The sequence below is a fragment of the Plutella xylostella genome, chromosome 22, assembly GCF_932276165.1.
Source record: "Plutella xylostella chromosome 22, ilPluXylo3.1, whole genome shotgun sequence".
NCBI classification, from domain to species: Eukaryota; Metazoa; Arthropoda; class Insecta; order Lepidoptera; family Plutellidae; genus Plutella; species Plutella xylostella.
In genome coordinates this window covers 10,627,893-10,655,217 of record NC_064002.1, presented here as the reverse complement: position 1 = coordinate 10,655,217, position 27,325 = coordinate 10,627,893, and the positions used below count along the sequence as shown (strand labels likewise).

At 38.6% G+C, this 27,325-nt stretch overlaps 1 protein-coding gene across 1 annotated transcript; it reads left to right on the top strand.

Moving 5' to 3' along the window:
• Nucleotides 1–428: 428 nt before the first annotated feature.
• On the top strand, nucleotides 429–23,642 carry LOC105381829 (protein FAM13A). Its single transcript, XM_048629035.1, has 12 exons — nucleotides 429–602; nucleotides 4,132–4,789; nucleotides 5,013–5,102; nucleotides 6,114–6,326; nucleotides 8,336–8,672; nucleotides 9,118–9,290; nucleotides 10,308–10,589; nucleotides 16,024–16,107; nucleotides 18,629–18,772; nucleotides 19,110–19,223; nucleotides 19,602–19,781; nucleotides 20,452–23,642. The coding sequence occupies exons 3-12, from the start codon at nucleotides 5,079–5,081 to the stop codon at nucleotides 20,626–20,628; spliced, it is 1,728 nt and encodes a 575-aa protein (XP_048484992.1). The 5' UTR covers nucleotides 429–602; nucleotides 4,132–4,789; nucleotides 5,013–5,078; the 3' UTR covers nucleotides 20,629–23,642.
• The last annotated feature ends 3,683 nt before the right edge of the window (nucleotides 23,643–27,325 follow it).

The window sequence follows — 27,325 nt, the reverse complement described above, 5'->3', positions numbered from 1 at the left end:
GAAATAATTCAGCGGCTATCACGTGTCAATCGCAGCTGAACACAACACAACACAGAGCAGCATGTCTTCTGAGTTATTACCAAAGAAAAGGAGCCGCTTTGTCAACTGGTGCCAACAGAAACAGCTCCGAAGAATGTACTCACCGTCAGTTGTTCTGCGCCCAGTTGTTGCTATCCACCGACCGACCATTATCAGGTTATAATAATTACTGATTCCCACTCCTTGTGTAAAGCAACGCTTCATAGATAAATAGGTAGATTTTGTTGCGAAAGAAAAATCTTCTGCGTTAGAGAAAAAAAATCGCCTCACCATCTTTACAGCTTCAAGTGAACTTGCCTCCACCAGGCCGCATGAGCCGTAACTCTCTCGCATTAGCGCAGATAACCTGACCTGCCTCAAGCGAAACTATCGATAGTTGTTCCCTTCACTTTCACTCCGGCGGCGCGCATCCTCAGAGCCAGTCGATCCCGCGAAGCGATTCGCGCCACTCGCGTCGGCCATTTTGAATCCCGGACGCCATTCTGTGACCGGCTTACAGCCATTTCCGTTTATCTTCTCTCTGGTTTGGTTATCTTCCTTTCTGTGCAGCCAATTACTTTGTGGTAAGTTGATTTGTTTCTATGAGATGCGCTTTAAATGGACATTACGTTTCTTTGTTGATGTCGATGTTATGAAATGTTACCCGAGTGGGTGGGACGTTGTAATTTCGTGTGGGCGGCCTTTGTTGCTCCTGCTTTTGCAGTTCATGCATTTTCATGGTGCAGTGCTTTGAATAGAAATAGAAGGATTTTCCGTGACCAAATACATGGCTTGTTCGGAACACGAATGGAATATAAGTATGAGAATAAAAATGGTAACCGTAATGTTTATTGGGTAAATAGTATTATACATTTGATAATGTATACCATTTTTACTGATTTGATTAAACATCACAATAAAATACTGGCATAAACAAAATATCGGAAAATTAGGTGCAGCCTTGCACCTCTACCTGCCGAGGTGGAAATGGGTGTTGATACTATAAAAAAAACCTCTTATCCACCAGCTGATTTAATGGTGAAATTGAGGCAAAATACAAAATAGACACTTTGTAAATTTTAAAATTTTGTTTTTTTAACCTTACGGCAGATTAATTTTTTAAGAAGATTTAGTGAAATTTATGCAAGGAACACAACCTACCTGGCACATAATTATGTCACACTCAGGCGCCTTTGAAGTTGAATAAAAAAGGATTCATTTTTTTATTATTACATTACGGAGACATAAAAAACTGGTATAAGGTCCGCAACCTAAGTTACCCCTTTAGGTTTCATTACATTCGTAAGCTTTTTAATTTTAATCATGCCAATATAACAAATCTATCAAATTTTCAAATGTCGAACGAAAAAATCAACGTCTGAAACGAGGTCACGCGGAGACACTTCGTCCTGCACGTTTTCAATACATCTTAGTTTACACGAAACATTCGTTATTCATTCTGTCCCCACCGCACAGGTCCGTTATCGACGTAGAAATCTGTTATTATATAACGGCGCTGTGATTAGTGGAACAGTAGTTAAACGCGTTTATCGACATAGATAACGGACGCGGGCCGCGGGGCCTGAGGTGGATACATTTTGAAGCGTATGTAACAAAAAAACAACAAGTAATACTTATACATTTAAAATAATCAAACAACATTTAGAAAGTTTACACCGCTACAGGTGAGATGGTGTTGTTATTGTTTCAACACAGATCACAGTAGAAAGCTTTTAAATACAAAAAACAATAATTATAATGAAATTAAAGTGTACGACGCTACGGCTACGAGCTACGCCGGTGCTACGACGCTACGATGCTACGCAGTAGGCTGCTACGCCGCGACGTAGGCCTCGCTACGAAATAATATTGCGCAATACTTCAGAGCTAAAGCGTATTTTTCTGAACTTCAGATGGATTATTTCACTGAAGGTCGAGTAGACGCTTCAATAATATGTTTGTTTTGTTGAAGTGGGAAGAAATATTGGAAAAATTATAATTTTGCACAAAATACACGATATTATGTTGTACTTGATAGAATTAAAGTACAGTGACTTTATTGCTTAAGATATTTAAGTACCTACATGTTAGTGCCAGTATTGTGTAGATAGATACTTATTTTTCCTTTTATAAATGGTACTCGTACTTTAACGGATTAGCAAAATTAAATAAGTCTGTGTAACCTTTGCTATTATTGACACAACATTTGTTAGCGTTTTGCAAATCAATGGGAAGTGTCTCAAACTCTACTACTGTTTAGTTATAATTTCAACGACATAATAATAACTACTCACCTTAACAGTACCAGATTATCCGAAGTTAATGCCTTTAAGCCATGAACTTGGCTCAGCTGACCGTCATTTGGAGGCTTCTGATTGTTAAATCGATACATGATTGCCGGTTTCATTCCACGTGGCAGTTTGAGGTAAAGTTTTTTAACCAACGATAAAAAAGGAGGTGCTATTTAGTTATCTCTTATATTGTGATGCTGTCTGTTGTACTTTTTTAATTATGTGCTAACAGTATATTATATGTCGTTATTTAAATGAAAAAATATATAATGTACCTACCGTTAAATATAAATAATTTAAAGTACGTTATTTGCGCATCGAGAGTGGAATCAATGCTATGTGTGAGATATTTTTACCACACTAGTATCGTCCATTTACGTATTTGTACGGTTTCTAATCTGTACTTACTAGGGAGTGACTACAAATATACAGGGTGTTAAAAAGGGTCTTGTAAATTGAAATGATTTTCTTATAAAGTAGTCGTAGAACAAAAATTATTCAGAATGACACCTGAGTCATCGCCTTTATTATTATTTCAGATTGTATTTTACATATTTTATGTGCTTAATGCTCTTCATTGATATTTAATAAAGGTTTTTTTTTATGTAAAGGCGTAATCTGAAGTCGATAATTCCTAAATTTTTAACTTTAAGATAATTTAAGATATTTGTGCAATAAAAAATTCAATAAATAAATAATCTACTACTAAATATATTATCGTTACATCTATGTGGCGTATACTAAATACGTTGTAACAGTAAAAATTAATATTAATAACATAGCGTGACAAGATATATCAACCATGTAACTTTCAGATACTGTATCGCCCTTCGTAATGTCAGACAAATACCGAAGACAGTAAATTCTTACATAAATGCTTTGGCACATGATACCGTACCATCTATAAAACACCACTCTGTATTATTGTCGCGTGACTATAAGTTATCAACAAATATAAGAAGCTCTTTACCTCTTTTCACTAATGTTTGAGCTGGCTTAGTTTATCATGGCCTTAGATCAACAATATACCAACATTACGAAGAAGATGATTTGTGTCACAAAAACAAAGCAAAAAAAACGTATTTTGTTTACTCTCAAATCTCAAACCGTTTTAAGTTTAACCTAATGACAACCATTGTACCAATGAATAAAGCATGGCATAAAGTCTCTCTAACCGAACTGATTCAAAATAAGAGATAAGTGGTAGAAGTTGGTGTTATTTGGTCGAGACGTTTCTTTCGTACAGACACTAGTAGTTCGTAAAATAATGGCTATTAAATTATAGCGTTGACATGTTTAAATAATAATTTAAAATCTTGTTCAAAATAATTATAACTTACCTCCTGTAGGTCCTGTCCTCGGCCTTCCTCATCCAGCCACTACTGTCCACGTGTAAATAATAACAAGTGTACGAAGGTCGTCGGTCCAGCGGGCGGGGAGGGCGTCCCACGTTATTTCGAAGCCATGCGATATCGCTAATCGACAAACAGGAAAAAATACCGATTTTCAAAGTATATTTTTTAAAGCTTCGTGAGCTTAGACAAATAGAAACCTTTGTTCTTAAACTGGAAAGTTGATAAAACTTTTCCTTTAAGTACTTACTTAGTTATAATTTCCTGACTGGTTCAAACTGATTTCACAATTTATCATTTTAGTAATTTAGTGAATGCCTCTCTTTATATCCTCTATATATTAATTGGTATTTGGAGGTGTATACGAGTAGTTGTAAGGTGTGAATGGTGTGACAGAATTATCTACTGATTTAAGATTATATTTATCATGAATAAAATACTTGAAGTAACAGATGTTTCTTTTGTTTCAGATTGTGGAGAATTAATCATTAAAAGTGACTACCAAAATTAAACCGAATATTCAATTTGTGAAACTATTACTTATTCATCAGTGTTTGGCAATCAATCAAAATGATAGACGATAATTGAACTAGCGACTAAGTGCCCTAATTTATCAAAATTATTCAGTGTGCAAGTGAAAGTGCTAAGAAAATGGAAAAGTTTAATTGAGAGACTGAGCTAAAGCTCCACAACCCTCACCTTCACCCATCAATGCTAAACTACAGACTCGTGTCAACACACTTCTTGAAGCAGCCGTAAATCCGTTACGAGACATTAGAATAAGGACTCAAGTAGGCTAAATTATGTGCCGCGACCGAGATATGATCCTCCTTCGCAGTGGAATAGTGAAATAAGAATTCTGAACGCATCAGACTCTATCCAGTCTATGGTTTTAAAGTGTCAAGAATCGCGCCAAAACGGCGACCGATTCCGCCTTACCGCTTCGTTTTAGTTCATTCAATTTGTTTTATATAAAGGGATAAGCAATATTGTGGGTTCACTTATGGATTTATTTATTGGACGAGCAGGGTCAGCGGGCCACTGAGGTCTCTCTCGACCCTGGCAAGCCGTCGGCGTAACATTTCTAGGATATTCGACTCCATTGTTGGCGCAGCAAGATATTGCATCGTAAGTACCTACCTTCTATTCTTTGTTATTTTGTTAAAATATCTAAAAGAGGAAAAATAGTCTCCGGTATGTCTAATATAACATGTCATGATGTTTCATGCTGTTTTTTAGTTTACATACGCAACTATAGTTGCAATTAGCGAAAGCATTTGCTAAAGCGACATACGAGTAGATGCTTGTGAACTGTGAAGTGCGTTAGTCCGACCCCTGGTTTAAATTTCAGAACGGCCACATTACAGACCGGTACAGAACCAACGTCTGTCCAATTGGGGGTCTTTTAGAAGCAATCATGGTACAATTGGAAATTGAGAAGGTACTGGGACAATCTGGACATTTGGTGGGCTTTTTTGAATTTAGTAGTGACTTCTAATACCCTACTTAGATATAATACGAGTACCTATATAAAGCTTAATATACGCTTTGCCAAATCCTGTCACATTGGACAAAGTTTACTGCTTCTAAGCACAAAATATATTATTGGCAGATACAATTTTGAGTACATCTTATACGTTTATGTATTTTATGAGTACATTATCCATGAACACTTATCAACTCTACTTTTCGTCATGTTCAGACCACATTGTCATCATTTGAATAATACAATCACTTATGATGGGTTTTCCTATCATCATTGTTATGTCTAACGCAGGTCTACTACATTCGACTTTTAACCATTCTTATACTTTTACATACGTAGCATGTATCACTTCTGTACATGGCTGGAATTTTATCGATATTTATCAGTATTAGACTTTCCTTATATAAAATCAGTGATAAATTTCCAGGCTGAATATATTTACATGTCTAGAGTGCTACGAAATTCGTAGCAAACTTTCCCGTAGCAATTTCGTAGGCCTCTTGCTACGAGCTCAGCTATCTTCCATCTCGCTTCCACATCACCTCTCCCACTGCGTGTGTGTGGAAGACCCATCCATACTTAACACTAGCCAGATTATAAATAAAGCTGGCTTGGCAAATTACAACTAGCGACTGAATTTTGAAATTAAATTGATAAAAAAGGCATCATGCTTATACTGAATAACGTCATGATTTGTGTCTTTATGTATATGTACATAAGCTGAATGGACAGTAGCGGCAAAGTTGATGACAATTTATGTGAGGTTTACACGTACCGAAATAATTAAACATCATTATTACTTTGCTGCCGGTTTCTCTACTTCCGGTTTTTATGACGAAATTATAAACTTTGTAATCTATCGATAATTGTGTTTCCAAATTCGCTAAAACACCACTCGAAAATTTGCCAAGCCAGCTTCACTTTCCAACTTACCAACACCATTACTAACTAGCCCCATTCAACCAGGGTTACGGCCGCGAGGCAGACCCGTCAGACCGCCGCGTGTCGACCGGCAGCCGGCGCGACAACATGGCCGCGCCGGAGGGGGAACGCGAGGTGCGCAAGCGCAGGGAGAGACGGGACTCGGGGTGCGCGCATGAGAGGAAGGAACGACGCCCGCACAGCGAGGAGCGCGCGCCGCCGCCGCCGCCGCCACTGCACGACCATAACAGACTTGAGGTAGGAACATATCGCATGAAAATCTCCAGGGCCTCTAGTACGGGTTTCGCAATTTACCTAAACGAAAAAAGTTTTGGTTTTCTTCTGTCATCTGCATACATTATCTGTCAAAAGATTCATGATAGTTTCCGCTAGAGGCGCCACTTTGCATGCGAGAAAACTGAAACTTTTATAGTTTTCGTCAATCTATCAAACCTGTACTAGACCTACAGCACTCCTCTTTGCAGAAGTTGCATGGAGGAAGCCGAATCAGCATCCATTGTGTTTTTACATTGCAAAGGCGTGGATACACTACGATCAAATACCTTCGGTTCTCCTGGGTCTCTCCGGGAAGTCATAAATAACCTGGGTCATCTACTGGCTTTCTGGTGTGTGCTTGGGTGGCTTAATAGCTAGTTATACCATTGGTATTTCACGTGCAATGGGCCTTAGAGGCTAAATGCGGAAAATCAGCTCGCCACGATAGATAGATAAATGTACGCTTGAGGTACAGTGTTCTATTGGACAGGTACTGGTAAAATAAACAATATCCCCTTTCGGCCCACTATACCACTTCTGAAACATCGTGTAGTTCGATAATATACATCGTTTATATGAAAAAACCTTTCATTTAAATAAATCACATACAAACATAGTATACAGTTGTCAAACTAATTACCTCATATTTCCATGTTGTGTAAATCCCATTTTATGCAACGAGATAAAATGAGTTTAGCCAAGTGCATTTTTACTACATGAGTTGGCTGGCGCAATGAAATAAACTAGCTTATCTCGTAAGAAAGTAAACAAGAGTAAAACGCTTGGCAACTGTTCAAATCTCCGACTAGGTTACGTCAGCTGACTAAATATTTCATATTATGGTCTTGGCTATGAAATATGTACTTACATACCAAATAAATGCTCGATGAGTTTCTTTCGCCATTTCTTTCCTCCTTATATGACAGGGCCTTTGTGAAATGGTGGTAGAGTAATATTATGACAATGGACAAATAATTGTAAAATTTTACGTCCAATACAGTGATATTCTATTATATTATATTCTATTCTAAACATGATTAATTCCTACTCCCTGCTACTGCACTACCTTTGCAACTAACGTCATCATAAACTCAATTACCACTGAAAAACTCAACTTATTTCCGTAACTGAAAGGTCTAGTTTCCTTCACGGCAGTTGCGGCGTAGCTCGTGACGTCATAGCTACGAAGCCACAGAGTGAATTTTTCATGGCCTCCGGAAGTTATACCGGCTGCAGTTGGAATTCAAATAAATGAAATTTCTTCTTTCGCGTTTTATATTAAATTTTATTGCAGTTAGTTTCTGTAAATAACATAACTAACCTACTTAATTGCCTCAGCTACCGCCTCTGTTTCCTGCTATAAATGGTAAATTTAGGTAATTTATGATTTTAACGCAAGTAAGTGTCAGATTCAAATGTTTTTATTTTATTAATTGGCTATTGCAGTAGGATATATTGTATTAGGCTCACACTGAAATAACGTGCAAATAACTCACAGAATAGTTTGTTGATGTAGGTAGGTAGGTACCTAGGTACTTAACGTACTTAACGTTGTACCTATCAAGGCTTCAGTGCAACAAAGTAGGTGATAGTTTTCGGAGAAAAAAAAAATGATGCATCGTTTTTCACACTAACATACCAGCATAAAGGTGCATTTACATTCATATCCATAGATTATTATTATAACGGACTTTGCACCTTCTTCCTCCTCAGTTTATTTATAACTAAGGGTAAGGATCATAGTACGCTCTCCCGACACTGAGTTCCACAAAGGAATTTTACTCTAATGTCGGCATTAAATCTATTGCTGCCTTGCCTTGACAGTATACGGACAGCAAGACACACACATACAGTTAATGCCAACATTAGCTTCATGTTCACTTTGCAATTCGGTACAGTCAGAGGCAGAGAAACCTGACTCCCCTCTCAAAGTAACAATGCTTCTGAGATGCCGATAGTCCATAACTAACAAGTCTTTAACCCTTCCGCAGTCGGAGCGCCGCGCCGAGCGCTTATCCCGCGCGCGCCGCCCACAATTCGGGGGGAAACGACGTCGCCAACCACGCACTCGCAACGACATCTACCGGAGCAAAGAGAACGAATGCCTCCTGCCCACTGACGCCATCTACACGGACTACACCGAAGAGTTCCGCACCAAGGAGGATGAAAACTACGCGGAGTTTCGTACCAAAGAGGATGATTACAGCGAGTTTCGTAGCAAGGAGGATGAGTGTTTGCTGCGCGTTGAAGATCGGAATGTTAGTCCGGAGAGAGATGAGCAGGATGCGATTGAGTGCTTGCAGGAGCCGGATTATGATCGGTTCAGTTGTGAGTATAAAACTTCAGGGAGTTTATCCCTTACTGTTACCCCTTAGACTAGTTAGCCAAATCCCTGGACTCACCTTTAGTACGTTAAGGTTATCAGACACCTATAATTTTTGCGGCCTCTTTTTGAAAAGCCGATCCAGGAGTGGACGGTAATGGACTGATGACAAATCTAATCCTCATGACTGTTGCTTCTGAAGCTGGAACCGCGGGTTTGAATCCCACCATAATAAGTAACCAAAGCAAACAGATGAGGTTCTATATAATTAAGGCCCATTTTAATGCGACAGTAAAATGTATGAAACCTCACAGCGCGTTCAGTGATGAATTCATCCGACGCAAAACCTCATCTGCTTGCGGACGATCGGCGTCGCACTGAATCGGGCCTTAGGATCGGATGGCCATGTCAAATATTCTCACATATTCATATCTATTAACTCCCCCCCAGTATACTCTGCGTCTCCATCAGGCCTGGACCTGGGAGCCTTACACCGGCAGCTCGACCGCGAGGAGCCAGCACGGTCCCACGCGGCCGAGCGCCCCCGCCCCGCGCCCGCCCCCGCCCCTGCGCCCCGCGCCCGCGACCACCACGAGCGACAGGGAGACAGGATTAGTAAGAAGGTGAGGTGATGGAACTAAAGAGTGCTACGATACAGAAAGAGCCCTTGTTACAAGCGCCATACTTTTGCCGAACCAGCTCGCGCTCCACGGATACGTTATCGACTTTATTGACATAGATAATCTCCACTTTATCCCGATTCACCATAAATACGGCGCTGCGATAGGAGGAACGCGTATTTTACGACTTTATCGACGACAATAACAAACCCGTACCGAGCCGGCACGATTTTTAACAGATTTCTAACCCATAGGTAAGTTTTTCACGTTAAACAAGGTAATTTTCACCTGTAAATAAGGTAAAAATATTAATGGAAAATATTGCATACATGTAAGTATACCTATAAGTACTGTATTTATTGTATGTACCTAACAAGGTAAAACATATGTATAGATATATAAAAGCTGCCGATGGAAGTCCATTAAAACGATATCGGATATCAAATATCCGAGCACCGTAATACTAGTGGATAGCAAATATAATCGAGTGACATTCCAGTTTGATAAATGACCAACAGTACATATTGACTACGAATTTTCCATTGCACTGCTATTATATTACTAACACTAATGGACTCTACTATACAGTATAGTCTTGTATAAGTATAGGAGTATAATATGACCATGACAATAGCATTTTCTTTAGGAATTCGATCGATGTTAATTTACTGAATGAATAGCTTCCACATTGTACTTATTAATGCCAATATCCTTCTTTGCGGTTGGTAATTAATTACGTCGACATTTTTAATGCCTTTAGGGACAGTAAGTAGGTAGAATTTTAATCATTTATTATCCTTTTATGATAGGCTTCCTATTTATAACTATGAAGGTATGAACCGCACCTTCAAGATAAGTGTGACGATTTTTTATGATTAAGTACCTACTTGTACCTACACCCACACCCGTTCATAATATTATATGAAATACATCGATAGAGATAAGTACTTATAGTTACTGAGCTTCCATCCATCTCTTCGTGTTTTGATCAAACTCATACCAGATTTATCAAAATTCCAGATAACCGTCCTAAAGAAGACCATAGCAAAATACGAGGCAGACTTCCAGCGGCAGCACGGCTACGCTATCACCCCGAGCGAGCGTATCACCGACGTGGCGCTCACCACCATGCAAGAGTCTCTGCGGAAGCTGCAAGCGGAGAAGCGGCTGATCAAAGCGGACCCCGTGGAGTACGCTCAGAGAGTACAAGCGGCTAAGCTGCAGAAGGAGAGGGATGATAAGCTGGATCTAGCGCTTAAGAGCGAGAAGTCTATGTCGGATGTTGTCAGGGATATTGAAGAGGTACTTACTATTATGTTCTTCCTTCATGTATTTTTCATAGAAATGGTATTGGCTCTATTTATGCTTGGAAACTTTTTTCATGACTTACTTACACTTTAAAGTCACCCTTCTCGTTAGAGAAGTACTCATTAAAATGTTCCTTGTACACAAGTAGTACAATAAGGGTGGATTTCAACAAGTCCTAAAAAATCTTCATTTCCGTGGACTTTTTTATCTTAAGGTTTTTTATATCAGAAAAACGCTTTTATTAAAGTTTTTGTTAATGTTAGTGTTCTTACTAAATGGGTAGCAGATAAGTTAAAAACTTAACAAGATACGGATGATTAAAAATTTCGTGCCACGGCGATGAAACATGCGTTCACGGCAATGAAACAAGCGTCCACGGCAATGAAACAAAGGCCCACGGCAATGAAACAAACTTCCACGGCAATGAAAGAACTGTATACGATGGAAATGAAAGAATCAATCCACTGCAATTTTTAAAAAAGACTGTGAGGGAAACGCAAACTTAGACAGGCATGTATGGCAGAAATATTTGGATAGATATTGGAACGAAAGAAAGAACGACAGTATGTATAAAAAAATAAGAATATAGTATGGAATTCTCTAAGTAGCATTGTGGGGTTCGTATTGCGACGTATAAAACAAAATGTTTCATTTCACACTAATAACGTTTACAACATAATATATAATAAACCTTACCTATAACATCTATATTTTTATTTATAAGGTATAATACCCAATATGTATACTGTTCATTTTATGTAAAATTCATAAAATATACTATAATATGACATATATTATCTGTGCTGAATTACACAACACCGGCAAAACACCTAGCACCAAAATATAAACATAGGCGTGTGCGGTTAGGTGCACATGTTGGTCAGCTAAGCGTCTCCCTACATAGCGCCAATAATAATAACGCAGTCAAAACTCCTTGCACCAAAACCTAAACATAGAGCGTCTCCCCATGTAGCCCTGCTTCGCTTTTGCTGAACATGTGCACTTAACCACTCCTCCTCACTTTTCTCGTTATCGCACCTATCTTTAGGTTGTGGTGCTAGAGGTTTTGATGGTGTTGTGTAATTTAACACACATTATGTGATATGATAGAATATTTTATGAACTTTATGCTAAATCATAGTATATTTTAATTGGTATAATAAAATGAAATGTACATGTTGTCATCATCAGCCTATAATCATCCAATGCTAGACATAGGCCTCTCTCAAGGAGCGCCCCAACACATGGTCCTCGGTCTTCCGAATCCAGCCACTACCGGCTGGTAACCTTAGTCCTCTGACGTATAACTTCTTTTCTGATACCATCCATTAGAGAAACCCCAAGCATAGCTCTCTCCATAGCACGCTGAGTGACTTTAAATCGGTGGACCAGTCCCACCATCAGTGTGTCCGGGTCTCTGCACCGGGTTCCCCTCATCTCGCCTAATCCTTATTATCCTAAACTCATTTCGCATAACTCGTAAGGTTTAAACTTTTTTGGTAGAATCATCACTTGGCATAAGACTCGTTTCGTCTAAAAGTCTTTTGGCACAAACCTGAAACATCTAAGTCTCGTTTGCTCAAATGGTTCGTATTGGTATAATCTTGTTTCTCCTAATATTATCTTACTATATTCAGTATGTTTTAAATGTACAAATTGTGGCATTTTTCTCCTACATCCCGAAAATCACGATATTGAATGATCAAAATATCGAAAGTGAATGACCATTATAATTATTACAATCGCCATTAAACCCGATGGGATCGAAACCTAAAGGTAGGTGCGACGACGAGCAAAGCGAGGAGGAGCATGTTAGGTGCACATGTTCGTCGAAAGCAAAGCGGAGCGCAGCGAAACGTTACCCACATAGCGGAAAATTAAATACCTAATGCAAGGCCCCAGTTTGCGCTATATAGGGAGACGCGTCGTCAAAGTTAAAGCCAAATGAATATTAGTAGTTTTTATAAGCTATGCCATAGTATTGTTAGCCTATTTGAGATTTGACCATACCGTTATAAGGCTAAATAAGATTATGCGAAATAACTTTTTAGTAAACGAGATTTATGCCATACAATTTTCGGCGAAACGAGACTTTGACCAAACGTTACTATGCAATACGAGATTAGGCAGTAAATCTTAGGCCAAAAAAGGTAGAACCCTCTGCACCATATGTCATAACTGGCAGGGTGCAATGGTTGAAGACTGTTGGATGCGCCTTTCAGCCTCCTTGTCGAAGTTGCTTATGCCTAGCCGAATATTCTGCCTCAGGTAGTCATATTATTGCACAACTTCGATAGTTGTCTCACGAACGATCACCGGCTCCGGTTGTATGTGAACATTCTACATGACTTTAGTCTTGCCCAAGTTCATACGGAGGTCTACACTCAAGCAGCATTAAGGCCACTTAGCATCCAGATGAGTTCCTGCAGAGATGTATGTTCTATTATATTCTATTCTACTATCTGTGGGAGGTGTAAGTACCTGCACCTGGCTCTCTCGAATGGGACCTTTGTGCAATGTGCATATCCCCAAGGTCTAAGCTGCTGCCTTTCTAAGCTTGGACCATTTCCCACCACGCTGGTCCACAGCGAGTTGGTGGGTTCACATATTACCTAGATGTGCTAAATCTATAGGTAGATATGCAGGGTTCTTCACGATGTTTTCCTTCACCGTAAGAGCGATGGTATACATTGTATTTAAATTCAAAGGAACACATTGGTACATGTCAGCGCCAGAATTCACACCCGCATTATTGGAGTGGGAAGCGGGCGCTTACCCGACTGAGCTACCTTCGGTCTTATTTATACATAACGTTCATTATAATTATGTTGTTATTGTTATTATTAATGTAATATTATATATTTCGTTTTTATACATCGCGATACGCACCCGTTTTAACGCACTGCAAAAAGAGGTAATTTGACTAGTTCTGTAGGTAATGTCAGTGATCGCTATTACCTGTATTACAGGTAAAAGATATGTTACTTTCCCTAATCATACATACCACGGCAATGAAAACATAAGTCACGGAAATGAATAACCTGGCCACGGAAATGAATAACATAACCACGGCAATGAATACAAATTATTTTACAAGACATGGCAATGAAATTTTTTTCATTGCCGTGGCTTTTTTTTCATTGCCATAGCAAATATTGGCCACGGAAGCCACGGAAATGAAAGAATGGCGATGAAAATCAAGGCATTAAATATAAAAAACTAAAAAAGTATTAACTATTCGAAGAAATAAACACTTTATAAGGTAAATATTTTCAAAAAGCTTTCTTTTGAATGCTTACTCTAGAAGACAAACTTAATTTTATAGAAGTTATATCTATCCACGGCAATGAAAGAAAAAATGTCCAGTCCCCAAAATTTTTACTGATTTTCACTATAGCGCAAAAACGCGGGCACCGATGTACCTCCTTCCACGTCGAGCAGTTAGGCGACACTTGTAAGAAACGATTAGCGCACTGAGGGGGGCACCCAAGTTCATAGGTAAAACAATAGCCTTGATCACGTTTAGGACACGGCAATGAACAGAAGTTTTGGGACACATGAATTTTCACTTACCGTTCGTTATATTCTTTATATATTTCAACAAATGTATTCCGTGACTATACTTTAACTATTAATGTATGAAATGAAACTAAGTTTAACTATCAATACTCAATATTTTTTCATCAATGAAGAATAATACAAAACGTGGTAACGTGGGGACACACACGGCAATGAAAGATTTGGGGGTTTAATATTTTTTTTTAAAATATCCATTAATCCTATTAATAAAATATTTAGTGCTACACATAGATAACTATTTCACTTAACCGGAAAAAAATATTAGAAAATTATAACTTGGTTCTTTAGTACCGATTTCATTGATGCCACGCAATTTTTGGCCGCGGGAAATTCACCCATAAGTATAGGCTCCTAATTAATGAGAACCGTGAGAAATGGGATGTAGTATTATCCTCCAGATACGATTAGTGACAGTTATAAATTACTAACACCGGGCTGGTGCTGTGATGATAATGATAATATTAGGTCCTTACATATGAAATTGGCGTTTTCTATAGGAGGAACATAAAGTCGTTTTTTTTTAAATGAAATATATTAAATTAATCAAAGTATGTACTATTGCTATGTATGCACTTTTGCCATCTCATAGGTAGTTCATTGATCCCCTTACTAAAAAAACCATTCGGGCGGGAATCAATAAAATCTTTGAAGGCGGTTTGGACTGCCCCATCGGAGTTGAATTTTTTTCCTTGCAAGTAGTTATCCAAATTGCGAAAAAAATGGTAATCTGTTGGAGCAAGGTCCGGAGAGTACGGTGGATGTCTAAGACATTCTAATTGAAGCTCCTCTAATTTGGTAGCCGTCTGTTGTGCAGTGTGTGGTCTAGCGTTGTCCTGAAGCAGCAGTGGCCTAGAGCGATTGACCAGCCTCGGTTGTTTAGCAGCTAGCTTTTCCATCATGGTTTGCAGTTGCTGACAATAGATATCTGCCGTAATCGTCTGGCCAGATTTAAGAAAGCTGTAGTGAACGACACCGGCACTAGTCCACCAAACACTTACAAGCAACTTTTTTTTAGTCAATTTTCGCTTAGGGCAGGATTTGGCTGGTTCGCCAGGGTTCAGCCATTGCGATGAGCGCTTCCGATTATCGTAGAGGATCCACTTTTCATCACAGGTAATGATTCGATTTAAAATTCCTTCATTATTGTGCCGGTTGAGTAACGTAACGCAGCAGTCGACGTGCGTTTGTCGGTTTGCTTCACTCAATTCATGAGGTACCCACCTTTCAAGCTTTTTCACCTTCCCAATTTGCTTCAAGTGGATTACAATAGTTTTATCACTAACACCGGAGCCTGCAGCTAACTCGGACGTGGTTTGCGATGGATCCGCTTCCACAATAGCCTTCAATTCTTCATTATCAACTTTGGTCTCCGGCCGTCCACGAGGCTTGTTCTGCAGGTCGAAATTTCCAGAACGAAAACGTTGGAACCAAAAACGCGCTGTGTTTTCTTTTGCGACACCGTCACCATACACATCATTAATCCTTCGAGCCGCTTCTGCAGCACTGGTGCCACGGTGGAACTCATACTCGTAAATAACGCGATATTTCAAGTTTTCCATTTTGTAAACAGAGTGACACAAAGAAAAAAACAAAAGAAGAAAAAACAAATGAATTAGGGGTTTGAAACACAAATGCATGAGTAAATAGCTGTATGAATTTGAATTTAGAATTCCTAACCATAAAGGTAATATTTGAGATCAAAGTGGCCAGTACGACAAAACGCCAATTTCATATGTAAGGACCTAATATTCATTGTCACACCTGCAGGTAGGTAATGATGGGTAGATAATTCCATATTCCCCACGTACGTACCTGTATAAATAGTAACATACCTCTGATTGGTCCGTAGTGGCTGGAAGGGTGCCGGCAGGCGGGCAGCCGGTGTCTCGAGCAGGAGGCGACGTGGACGGCATCACAACTGTCAGCTGAGAAGGTAATAAATCTACTTACTATGCCTACGTTTGTGCAGCGCGTCATACTAATTACCCCTTACAGAATATACTTTTGGTCACACTAAATCAAATCCATTCCTTCAAACGCTACAGTCGTGCGTCCAACGCGCACTATTACCTCTTCAAACATTACAGTCCAGCCTCCTGTACACTCGCCTGTAGAATGTGTTCACAGTATCTAATTAATTTTTTCACACTAAACAAAATCCATTTCTTCAAACACTATAGTCGTGCGTCCATCGCGCACTATTTCGCTTATACCCCATTTACACTCTCGCACGAGTGGCGAGGCGAGCGACAAGGCGAGGGGCGAGGCGCGAGTGTGAACAGACGCTCGTGGCTCGCCTCCTCGCTCGCCTCGCCACTCGCGGCGCTCGCGTCCGGAGCGGTTTTTGGGGCACGAGTCAAAGGAGCTCGCGTCGAGCTCGCGTCGCACGCGAGTGAGTGTTTACACTCTCGCGTCCGCTTCATTCTGACTTCTACATCGTGCCGCGCAGGTTGTGTTCGTCGTCGTATAATTATAACGTAGTGTTTTTCAATGGATAAACCTCAGTTGTATAATGGATTGGTCGCAAGACGAAACATTTAATTTCATATAAGTAAATATTTCAATAAAATAATAAAAAAAACACTAAAACGTAAGAAATAAAAGCAGTACTTACCTGCTTAGATATATTAGTACTGTCACATAGAATAGGTCTAAACCATGTCTAAACCTTAAATTATTTCTTACGTTTTAGTGGTTTTTTGAAGTCGTTTTTTTATCATTATTTTATTTTATTACTTATTTATACTTAGTTTATTTGCAATAATTGACAATCAAAATTAAGAAGCAAATGATACCTATAAGTCCTACTAGTCAGTAGTAAACACGAAGTAGTTGCTATATACCTACCGTTGAGGAGTTCCCTTGACTACCTTCCGTTTCCATCATCAGATCAGCTCAAGGTCACCATCATATTTTTTTTAATGTTAAAAATATAGGTAAGTACCTATGTACTTTCTAAATTTCATTAACTACAATCGGTTAATAGGTACCCAAAATGGAAATTCATAGCCTGTTTTTAACCCTTTACCCACCCTTGGAGGTGGAATCAAAATTTGAAAAAAATGGGACCACATGGGATCTCAACCCAATACATAAAAAAAGAATTTTCAAAATCGGTCCATAAACGGCGAAGTAATCGGTGATCATACATAAATTCTTTATTGTTGCGGCTAAAACTTCGACGTCCTCCATCGTTGCTAGCTCAAAGACAACTGAACTCTGCACGAGAGTGTAAATGTCGCAGCCGGATCGTATAATCCGCCGTATTACATTACGGCTGGCCGCATTACAACACAGGGCCGCTTTGTAATGCGGCGTATCAACGTTTAGCCGGATTGTCATTTCAATACGTTCTTCAATACGGCGGCCCACTTTTAGCCGCATCGTACTACTACTGAATTGTAGGGTAACCATGTCCATACTAAGCGTGACATAACAGGTGAAGGAATTTTGTGATCATAATAGAGTAAATATATCATATGGACTTCCAAGTATCAAAATACTGTTCATGGGTAGGTACTACTCGGATTGTAGGATCTTCGGAATTATTATTCTTCATCATCAACATCACTTCTGGACGTAGGCCTCTCCCAAAGCACGCCACTGAATGCGATCTACAGCTTTCCACATCAAATCATAACCAGCCACCTTTCGCAAGTCGTCACCCCATCTAGCCTGAGGGCGTCCCACACTACGTTTGCCTCGTTGCAGTCTCTTCAAGATCAAATAACCTTTACCGGCCACATTTATATTTTTTGACCCAGTAGTATTATCTGGAAATCCGCCGACCAGCAGAATCCATGGTCACTTTAGCTGATTGATGTGCGTTATAACTCCTGTACGTTTTTCACTGTACCGCATTGATCGGAATAAAAATTATTTAATTTCACGTGAAAATTGTTCTTGAAGTACTGTTTACTAGCATATTTAACACGATTTCTTCGTTTTAATCATCATCAAATATCTGTATCCAACGCCATTATTGTTGTTATGTCAAGCAGCGCCACGAGTGTTAAAAATCAAGACTAATCTTTCAATGCGGCGGCTAATCTCTCGCCGTATTACATAACGGCCAGCCGTATTGAATGACGTATGATGTCGAATACAATCCGGCGCATTTTCATTCAGCCGTATTCAATACGGCTAAACGTTGATCCGCCGCATTGCAAAGCGGCCCTGTATTGTAATGCGGCTAGGCCTCATGTAATACGGCGGGTTATACGATCCGGCTGCGACATAAACACCCACTCGCGTCGCACGCGAATGGGTGTTTACATTCGCGCCTCCGCACGAGTGACGAGCCGAGGCGAGCCCCTTGTACAGTGTACACTCGCCTGTAGAATGCGTTCACAGTACCTACCTAACTAATTAATTTTTTGTCACACTAAACCAAATCCATTCCTTCAAACACAACACTCAAGCATCCTAATCCTAATGCTCATAAAACCCCACAGTCCTGCGTGCAACGAGCCCTCCTCCGCTTGGAGGCGGCGCGCGGGCGGCCCCCCGTGCACTCGGCGGAGCGCGGCGCGGCGCGGCATCTGTACGAGCGGTACCGCGAGGTGAAGCGAGCGTTGGCTAGTGCTAAGCCTGATGCGGTATGTGTTTTAACTTTCTAACTCTATGTCTAACTAGGTATGACCTGCCTGTAATCGTTGTACCGTGTTACCATGCGTTTTATATAATACGACAGCGTAGTCGGTCGCTTTTGAAAGACCCAAGAGCAAATAACCGGCACCAGCCTGGATGTATGTATTCTATGTTTGAGTATGAAAGTGGGAAATGAGGGAGTAACTGAAGAACACACAATGTGATTCTGAAAATTTTGTAAACTTTCCATGGAATGTTTATTGGCTAATTAAATTTTCTATTATCACTAATTTGTCTAATGTATTTAACAGAAATATCTGAAGTATGTAAACAATATTATTACAGTTGATAGGCGGCAACGGCGAGCTCGCGACCATCCACGAGCACGAGGCCATGCTGTTCAACTGCAGCGTCGACAGCGCGAGTGACTCGCAGGAGAAACGCTCCGACGACTCACAGGTACACACACTACTGCAGCGTCAACTATGCTTTACACACACACACACACACACACAAATACACGCGAGTTCCTAAATTGTATTCTCTAAACGAGCAAATTCCCAACAGTTATCGGTTCATCAGCATGGTATTCCGTTCATTTCTTATAGACTCCAATCAGAGAAATTTCAAGCACACTCTCTTTTTACTTCACCTACTAATACGTACCTTAAATCATTAACATAATAATTATTTTCTCAACCCCTAGGAAATTTTCATTTCTTAAAATATATCAGAGAAATTACACTCTGAAACACACAATGAAACTTTCACTTTAGTAACCAAAACTTACTTACCCTTCCGTACCTTCTTAATCACCAACCCATCTCCCGTCCCCAGGAAACAGCCGACACGCCGCTCCAGTCGCCCCCCACCCGCGCCGACACAGAAGAAGTTCCCTCCACCGCCTCCTCCTGCAAGTCAGCTACCAGCGAGGAAGCGCCGTCCAATGAAGGTCTACATTGTCTCAGTCTGGAGGAGCTGACCCGGGCGCTGAGTGAGGCGAAGCTGCTGAAATGCGTAAGTGGATTGTTATAATAGTCAGTACTATAGGGCCAGGATATGTACAGCTGCATAAGTAGCTATACAATTTTGTACCTTGTCAATCTGAAACTGCCTATCAATTCATTGACACATTGTCGGCTCGTCAGTTTGACAAGGTATAGAAGTGTACTTATGCAGCTGACCGTACCTATATACAACATTGCGTTTCGACATCGCATCATATAGTGCCACAAACTTATCTGTTCCGGTGAGAACTCAATGTAAATGTCTAATATTTCTTGATTCTGTAAGATTTTACTTTTGCCTATAGTGGTAATTCACCCTTGTGGTTTTAATAAACCCATCTAATCTATATGAATATATAATTCATTGGTAAGTAATGAGATATGGATCAATTTAGTTCGGTCTCACCGGAACAGATAAGTTTGTCGCACTATAAAAATCTGTGACTGTACTGACAGCTGTTTAGCGCAAATTCTATTGTGTGTGACTGGCCCTTTTGAGATACTTAAATATTTATGCATTTTTCAGTCGTGTAGGTACTAATGTTTCACTGCTAGCCAAAGTTCTGTTCCGAACAGTGCCAACCTCTAGAGTATTAATTTCATGAACAGCATCTGATGAACCTTTATTGCTAACGATTCTTCTTCGATTCTCCAGTAAATTACCTGATATACTCTTTCAGGTACTCCGTCGCTCCATCAAGGAATACGAAGCGAGTTTCGAGCAACAGAACTGCAGGAAGCTCCAGCGGGATGACAAGAAGGGCAAAGAAGAGGAATACCTTCGCTACAAAGCCTTGAAGGCGAGAATCAAACTGCTCAACGCGCTGATCAACAAACACAGGTCCGCCTCGAATTGAAATACGAATGTAAAATCTGAGGACTAATTACGGGAAAGATAAGAAAAGTGTTACTTATGGAAATTTTATGGCAGTAGGTACGGAAAAGATTTGAGAATACCTACCACTGGTAAAGATTCAAATGAGAATAGGTATTTAGTATCCACACCTGAAAATGATATAATGAAACGTTTTAAGTACCTACCACACTTTATGTGACTACCATTAAAGTTAGGTATTCCATCTGCTAGGTACTTATGCAAAATATGAGCAAGTATAATGGAGTGGACTTCGAATTTTCAGATTTTGTTTCAGAAAATAAAGGCTTACAGGAAAAGTTATGGTAATGTCTGATGAGATTGTATGAGAATGTAAAAGTCAAAACAATGTTAGATATTGTTAAATTTAGTGACCTGAATATATTGTAGCGCTAAGCTTAATTTATTACCTAACTTTTAATGTTTTTTTGTACTACCTTTACATGCCTACTTGCATATTTATGTAGGTATTTATATAATACCAACGTAAATAAAAATGGGCTCTACAAAAATTTATACAGCGCATACTGTTAACTTCCTTAGATAAATGTAGTGTACCAATAAATAATTATTATTTAGTGCCAAGTAACTTCACACATATTAACGTACTTATTCAAAATACAGGGTGTCGTCAGGAAAGGAAGCCGGACGGTCTCTCAGACCTGTTGTTCTAATATTTATCAAAAATTGAAAATTTCGGCTTTCAATAGTACTTATTAGCCGGTGTTTTTGTAACACCTTGTATTTCTAACAAAACAACATTACACACTGAACATACAAAATATAAGTACACTTACATACTTAATTTAATGAACTATTTTATAAGTTGTTTTTAAAATGGTATTCGCCCATGATATGATGTTATAATTATAAGACAGTGCTCTTATCTTAAACCTGTAATAAAATGTGTAGTAATCGTTAACAATACTACCTAGCTAGGTATGTATTACCTACATAATATAATTGATGACTTCGTTGTATAATTTTCACCGCTATTACTATCTTTTCTACATATTTTTAGCGACTTTGTTTGAAGATGACTCGCTAAGAAGATTTTTCTAGTAACAAATAGTTAAATAAGTACGAAGAAGTATCGAATAGTAAAAATAATTATGGGTATAACTTTAAGATTAATTATACCTTGCGAATAAAATATGAAGAATAATGATGATAAATCATCACCACTTAATAAAGGAATTTCGAGTACAATTCGAGTACCTATCTAATCTCATAAAGAAAATACTATAAAAATGAGCAGTTAAATTGTCTATTTATATAGGTACTGAAAAAATATTACTATTTACTTGTTGAATATGTAAGTAAGTGAAATGTGCATGTTTAAGTATCCAAGATAAATAATCAAGTACTTTGAACAAGTCAAAACAATTCGGCAAGTTTCTAGACTATCTAGATACTGACTGAAATTAGTTCAATAGGGAAATTGTATTTTCCTGGAAAATCTGTTTGAGATTGGTCAATGGTCATAATCTTTGGGAAGGAACTTTGTAAATAATTTTCAGATTCTGCTCTGAGAGAATATTGGGAGAGTTACTTAAATAAACGACGATGACATTTTTATGATATGTGAGACCGAGATGCAAAAAACATTCGCCCTTTAGTATACATAGACGTTCATTAGATCAGTCGCCAGGTTCTAGATATTGAATGCTAATATAGTTACATGCACTAAGTTATGTACTTAATCTCATAAAATACCAACACATAACAGTATACATAACTGCACTGAAGGATACTATTAAATACCTAGATAGGTTTCCGTTTTGGAACTCCTAGCTTGTTACTGAATTATGGGGGTTTATGTAGTACCTACCTATATTTGAACTAAATCCGTAAGCTTCCGTTAAGGTAAATATGTAGTAATATGTACCTTACTTGTTACTGAACTTAATATTTTAACTATAGGTGTTCAAAACTGGTGTTGATACAAGCAGTGTTTTTTGTATCTCAAAATAACTATTCGGATGGGAGTGGACATTTTTGTAATGGAGTGGATATTTTTGAAATGTATCGTGCGATGTTTTAGTTTTGAAAACTATTATTATTACTTGTGCAATATTAATTTATAAATATTTATTACGGCGTTAAATCGTTGCTTTTAAATGGAGTCTAGTGAATATAATTTTTCGATGTTTGAGTCTCTTTAAGGGAAATTCGTAGTTTAACATTTAAGATAATAAATATACTGTGATTAATATAATTAACAATCTTGTGTAACAAGGTTATTTGTGATTTTTTTTCAGTTGTCGTCTTGCCAAGTAATTTTATCAATTATTTAACGTGTCGAAAGCAATTAATTATTTTATTTGAATTTAAATACCTATCGCAGTTCATTCAACTTGATATGATGTAAGTAATTTAAGTTTTAAGTACCTATGAGTTAAGTATACTTATTTAATATTTTTCAGTAAATTAAATAATTATGTACCTATCTACTTACCAAAATATATTACTTATATAATATTATTGACATATATAAACTTCCTTAACTTTTAACAACGTACATCACTGGCTATAGGAATGCATTAACTACGCCAACGTTATTAGGATAAGTGTCTCGACAGATGGTTTTTGATACATCAACTGTGTACTTACCTAAGTGTTATTGAATATATCTACTTACCTAAATTAAGTACTATTGATTGATATTTCAGACTAAGGTATGTAACAGTAAAGTAAGTAACAATCAACATACTTAATTTCCTTATTTTATACGTATGTATCTATGTATATAAATATATATTACTGGCATTAAATACCGTAATTAGATCAAAATTAGAAAAGCTTACAGTTTTGTTGTAAAATTGAACCATTGCTGACAAAAATATGTCAAATTGCCATATCAAAATTGTATATTTGATGTACCTAAGCTATTTTGTACCGACCATACTTACATATAAATTTCATTGATAGTGAACATTGGACAATTGAACATACAAATAATTATAAATAATATATACCTAATGCTTCTTAAATTTATACTTGCTGTTTCATTTATTTGTTTATTTCTAGGTAAGTACATAACTGATTCTGAAGCGTCCATACTAGTCCATAGTCAAGCTAGCTTCAGTGATCGTAACTGATCACTGAGGTTAAGCAACACATGGCATGGTCAGCCATAGGACGGGTGACCGATGTCGAGTGGTTCTGTTCTGGACGCTTCCGTGCTTCGGACAGCACGTTAAGCCGTGGGTCCCGGTTGTTGCTTCGGCATCAGTCGTAGCCTAGTCAGAGGCCTTCGGGCAGCTTGACAACATCTATGTAGCAGTCGGGTTGCCCACTAACCTGACAACTACTCTCTGCACAAGCTTGCTTGCTTTGGGGTCCAAGAACCCGCACTTGGCCAGCGTGGTGGACTAGTCCTTAATCCCTTCCTTCATTGAAAGGAGACCCGTGCCCCAGCAGTGGGTCGTGATGATATGAAATATTCTCTGTGGATGTAAGTACCTGCACTTGGCTCTCTCGAATGGAACCTTTCTTTGTTCATATCCCCATTGGTTTAAACTGCCTTCCAAAGCTTGGACCATTCCCCTCTACGCTGGTCCACTGCGGGTTCGTGGGTTCTCATATCTAGATGTGTTAAATCTAGATTATGCAAGTTTCCTCACGATGTTTTTCTTCACCGTAAGAGCGATGGTGGTATACATTGCACAATTCAATGAATTCATTGGTACATGTCAGCGCTGGGATTCGACTCGACTCGCATCTCTGGCGTGGGAAGCGTGCGCTTACCCGACTGAGCTACCACCGCTCTGAGCATGCTGATTATGAGCTGATAATGAGATAGGTACGTAAGCCTTTCTACACCAGTCTTAACTTTAGGTGAGTGTAGTTCTAATATTATCGTCGTGTATTGTTGTCTCGCGATAACCCCTCGCGCGCAGTATAGAGGTCACACGGACCGCGCATCGCTCATCGCTGTCACATTGTCCGGTGGGCTATTCTGGATGCAGTGCTATGAGAGAGAAAAATATCAACACATAACAGTATACACAACTGCACTGAAGGATACTATTAAATACCTAGATAGGTTTCCGTTTTGGAATTCCTAGCTTGTTACTGAATTATGGGGGTTTATGTAGTACCTACCTATATTTGAACTAAATCCGTAAGCTTCCGTTAAGGTAAATATGTAGGTACCTTACTTGTTACTGAACTTAATATTTTAACTATAGGATGTTCAAAATTGGTGTTGATACAAGCAGTGTTTTTTGTATCTCAAAATAACTATTCGGATGGGAGTGGACATTTTTGTAATGGAGTGGATATTTTTGAAATGTATCGTGCGATGTTTTAGTTTTGAAAACTATTATTATTACTTGTGCAATATTAATTTATAAATATTTATTACGGCGTTAAATCGTTGCTTTTAAATGGAGTCTAGTGAATATAATTTTTCGATGTTTGAGTCTCTTTAAGGGAAATTCGTAGTTTAACATTTAAGATAATAAATATACTGTGATTAATATAATTAACAATCTTGTGTAACAAGGTTATTTGTGATTTGTATTCAGTTGTCGTCTTGCCAAGTAATTTTATCAATTATTTAACGTGTCGAAAGCAATTAATTATTTTATTTGAATTTAAATACCTATCGCAGTTCATTCAACTTGATATGATTTAAGTAATTTAAGTTTTTAGTACCTATGAGTTAAGCATACTTATTTAATATTTTACAGTAAATTAAATAATGATGTACCTATCTACTTACCAAAATATATTACTTATATAATATTATTGACATATATAAACTTCCTTAACTTTTAACAACGTACATCACTGGCTATAGGTATGCATTGACTACGCCAACGTTATTAGGATAAGTGTCTCGACAGATGGTTTTTGATACATCAACTGTGTACTTACCTAAGTGTTATTGAATATATCTACTTACCTAAATTAAGTACTATTGATTGATATTTCAGACTAAGGTATGTAACAGTAAAGTAAGTAACAATCAACATACTTCATTTCCTTATTTTATACGTATGTATATAAATATATCTTACTGGCATTAAATACCGTAATTAGATCAAAATTAGAAAAGCTTACAGTTTTGTTGTAAAATTGAACCATTGCTGACAAAAATATGTCAAATTGCCATATCAAAATTGTATATTTGATGTACCTAAGCTATTTTGTACCGACCATACTTACATATAAATTTCATTGATAGTGAACATTGGACAATTGAACATACAAATAATTATAAATAATATATACCTAATGCTTCTTAAATTTATACTTGCAGTTTCATTTATTTGTTTATTTCTAGGTAAGTACATAACTGATTCTGAAGCGTCCATACTAGTCCATAGTCAAGCTAGCTTCAGTGATCGTAACTGATCACTGAGGTTAAGCAACACATGGCATGGTCAGCCATAGGACGGGTGACCGATGTCGAGTGGTTCTGTTCTGGACGCTTCCGTGCTTCGGACAGCACGTTAAGCCGTGGGTCCCGGTTGTTGCTTCGGCAGCAGTCGTTAAGCCTAGTCAGAGGCCTTCGGGCAGCTTGACAACATCTATGTAGCAGTCGGGTTGCCCACTTACCTGACAACTCTCTCTGCACAAGCTTGCTTGCATTGGGGTCCAAGAACCCGCACTTGGCCAGCGTGGTGGACTAGTCCTTAATCCCTTCCTTCATTGAAAGGAGACCCGTGCCCCAGCAGTGGGTCGTGATGATATGAAATATTCTATTCTCTGTGTATGTAAGTACCTGCACTTGGCTCTCTCGAATGGAACCTTTCTTTGTTCATATCCCCACCCCATTTGTTTAAACTGCCTTCCAAAGCTTAGACCATTCCCCTCTACGCTGGTCCACTGCGGGTTCGTGGGTTCTCATATCTAGATGTGTTAAATCTATGCAAGTTTCCTCACGATGTTTTTCTTCACCGTAAGAGCGATGGTGGTATACATTGTACAATTCAATGAATTCATTGGTACATGTCAGCGACGGGATTCGACTCGACTCGCATCTCTGGCGTGGGAAGCGGGCGCTTACCCGACTGAGCTACCACCGCTCTGAGCATGATGATTATGAGCTGATGATGAGATAGGTACGTAAGCCTTTCTACACCAGTCTTAACTTTAGGTGAGTGTAGTTCTAATATTATCGTCGTGTATTGTTGTCTCGCGATAACCCCTCGCGCGCAGTATAGAGGTCACACGGACCGCGCATCGCTCATCGCTGTCACATTGTCCGGTGGGCTATTCTGGATGCAGTGCTAGTGTAGAATGAGATGAGAGAGAAAAAATCTGCAGCAAAATTACCTTTCAATTTTAAAAAAAACTGCACTCTGCCATCATAGGTAAGTATTTTCATCGCATAAAAACATTATTACTGAGGATTTTATTGGAAAAAACTTCCTATTATTACTTGCCTACCTACTTAACTTAATCACCACCCAGATAATTGGTTTTAAAATTGGTGGAACGGTGCCGGTGTTATACAGCAAGAATAAAGTACCCAGATATTCTGTAATACCAGCCGAGCAGTTTTTAGGTGCTTGATAGGTCACAAATAATTATGTGATGATAATACAATTGATGAATATGACATCTTCAAAACTGCAGCCCAGTCTATAGCTCCACAAGAATACACCCCTATCACACAACCGTAGCACATTCGTAGGTACACATTATCACAGAGTCGTTAGTCTATA

Coding starts and splice junctions, on each gene's coding strand:
- LOC105381829 (XM_048629035.1), top strand. CDS start 5,079: ATGGTACAATTGGAAATTGAGAAG. Junction 9,291..10,307: donor GAGACAGGATTAGTAAGAAG/GTGAGGTGATGG, acceptor TCAAAATTCCAG/ATAACCGTCCTAAAGAAGAC. Junction 10,590..16,023: donor TTGTCAGGGATATTGAAGAG/GTACTTACTATT, acceptor ATTGGTCCGTAG/TGGCTGGAAGGGTGCCGGCA.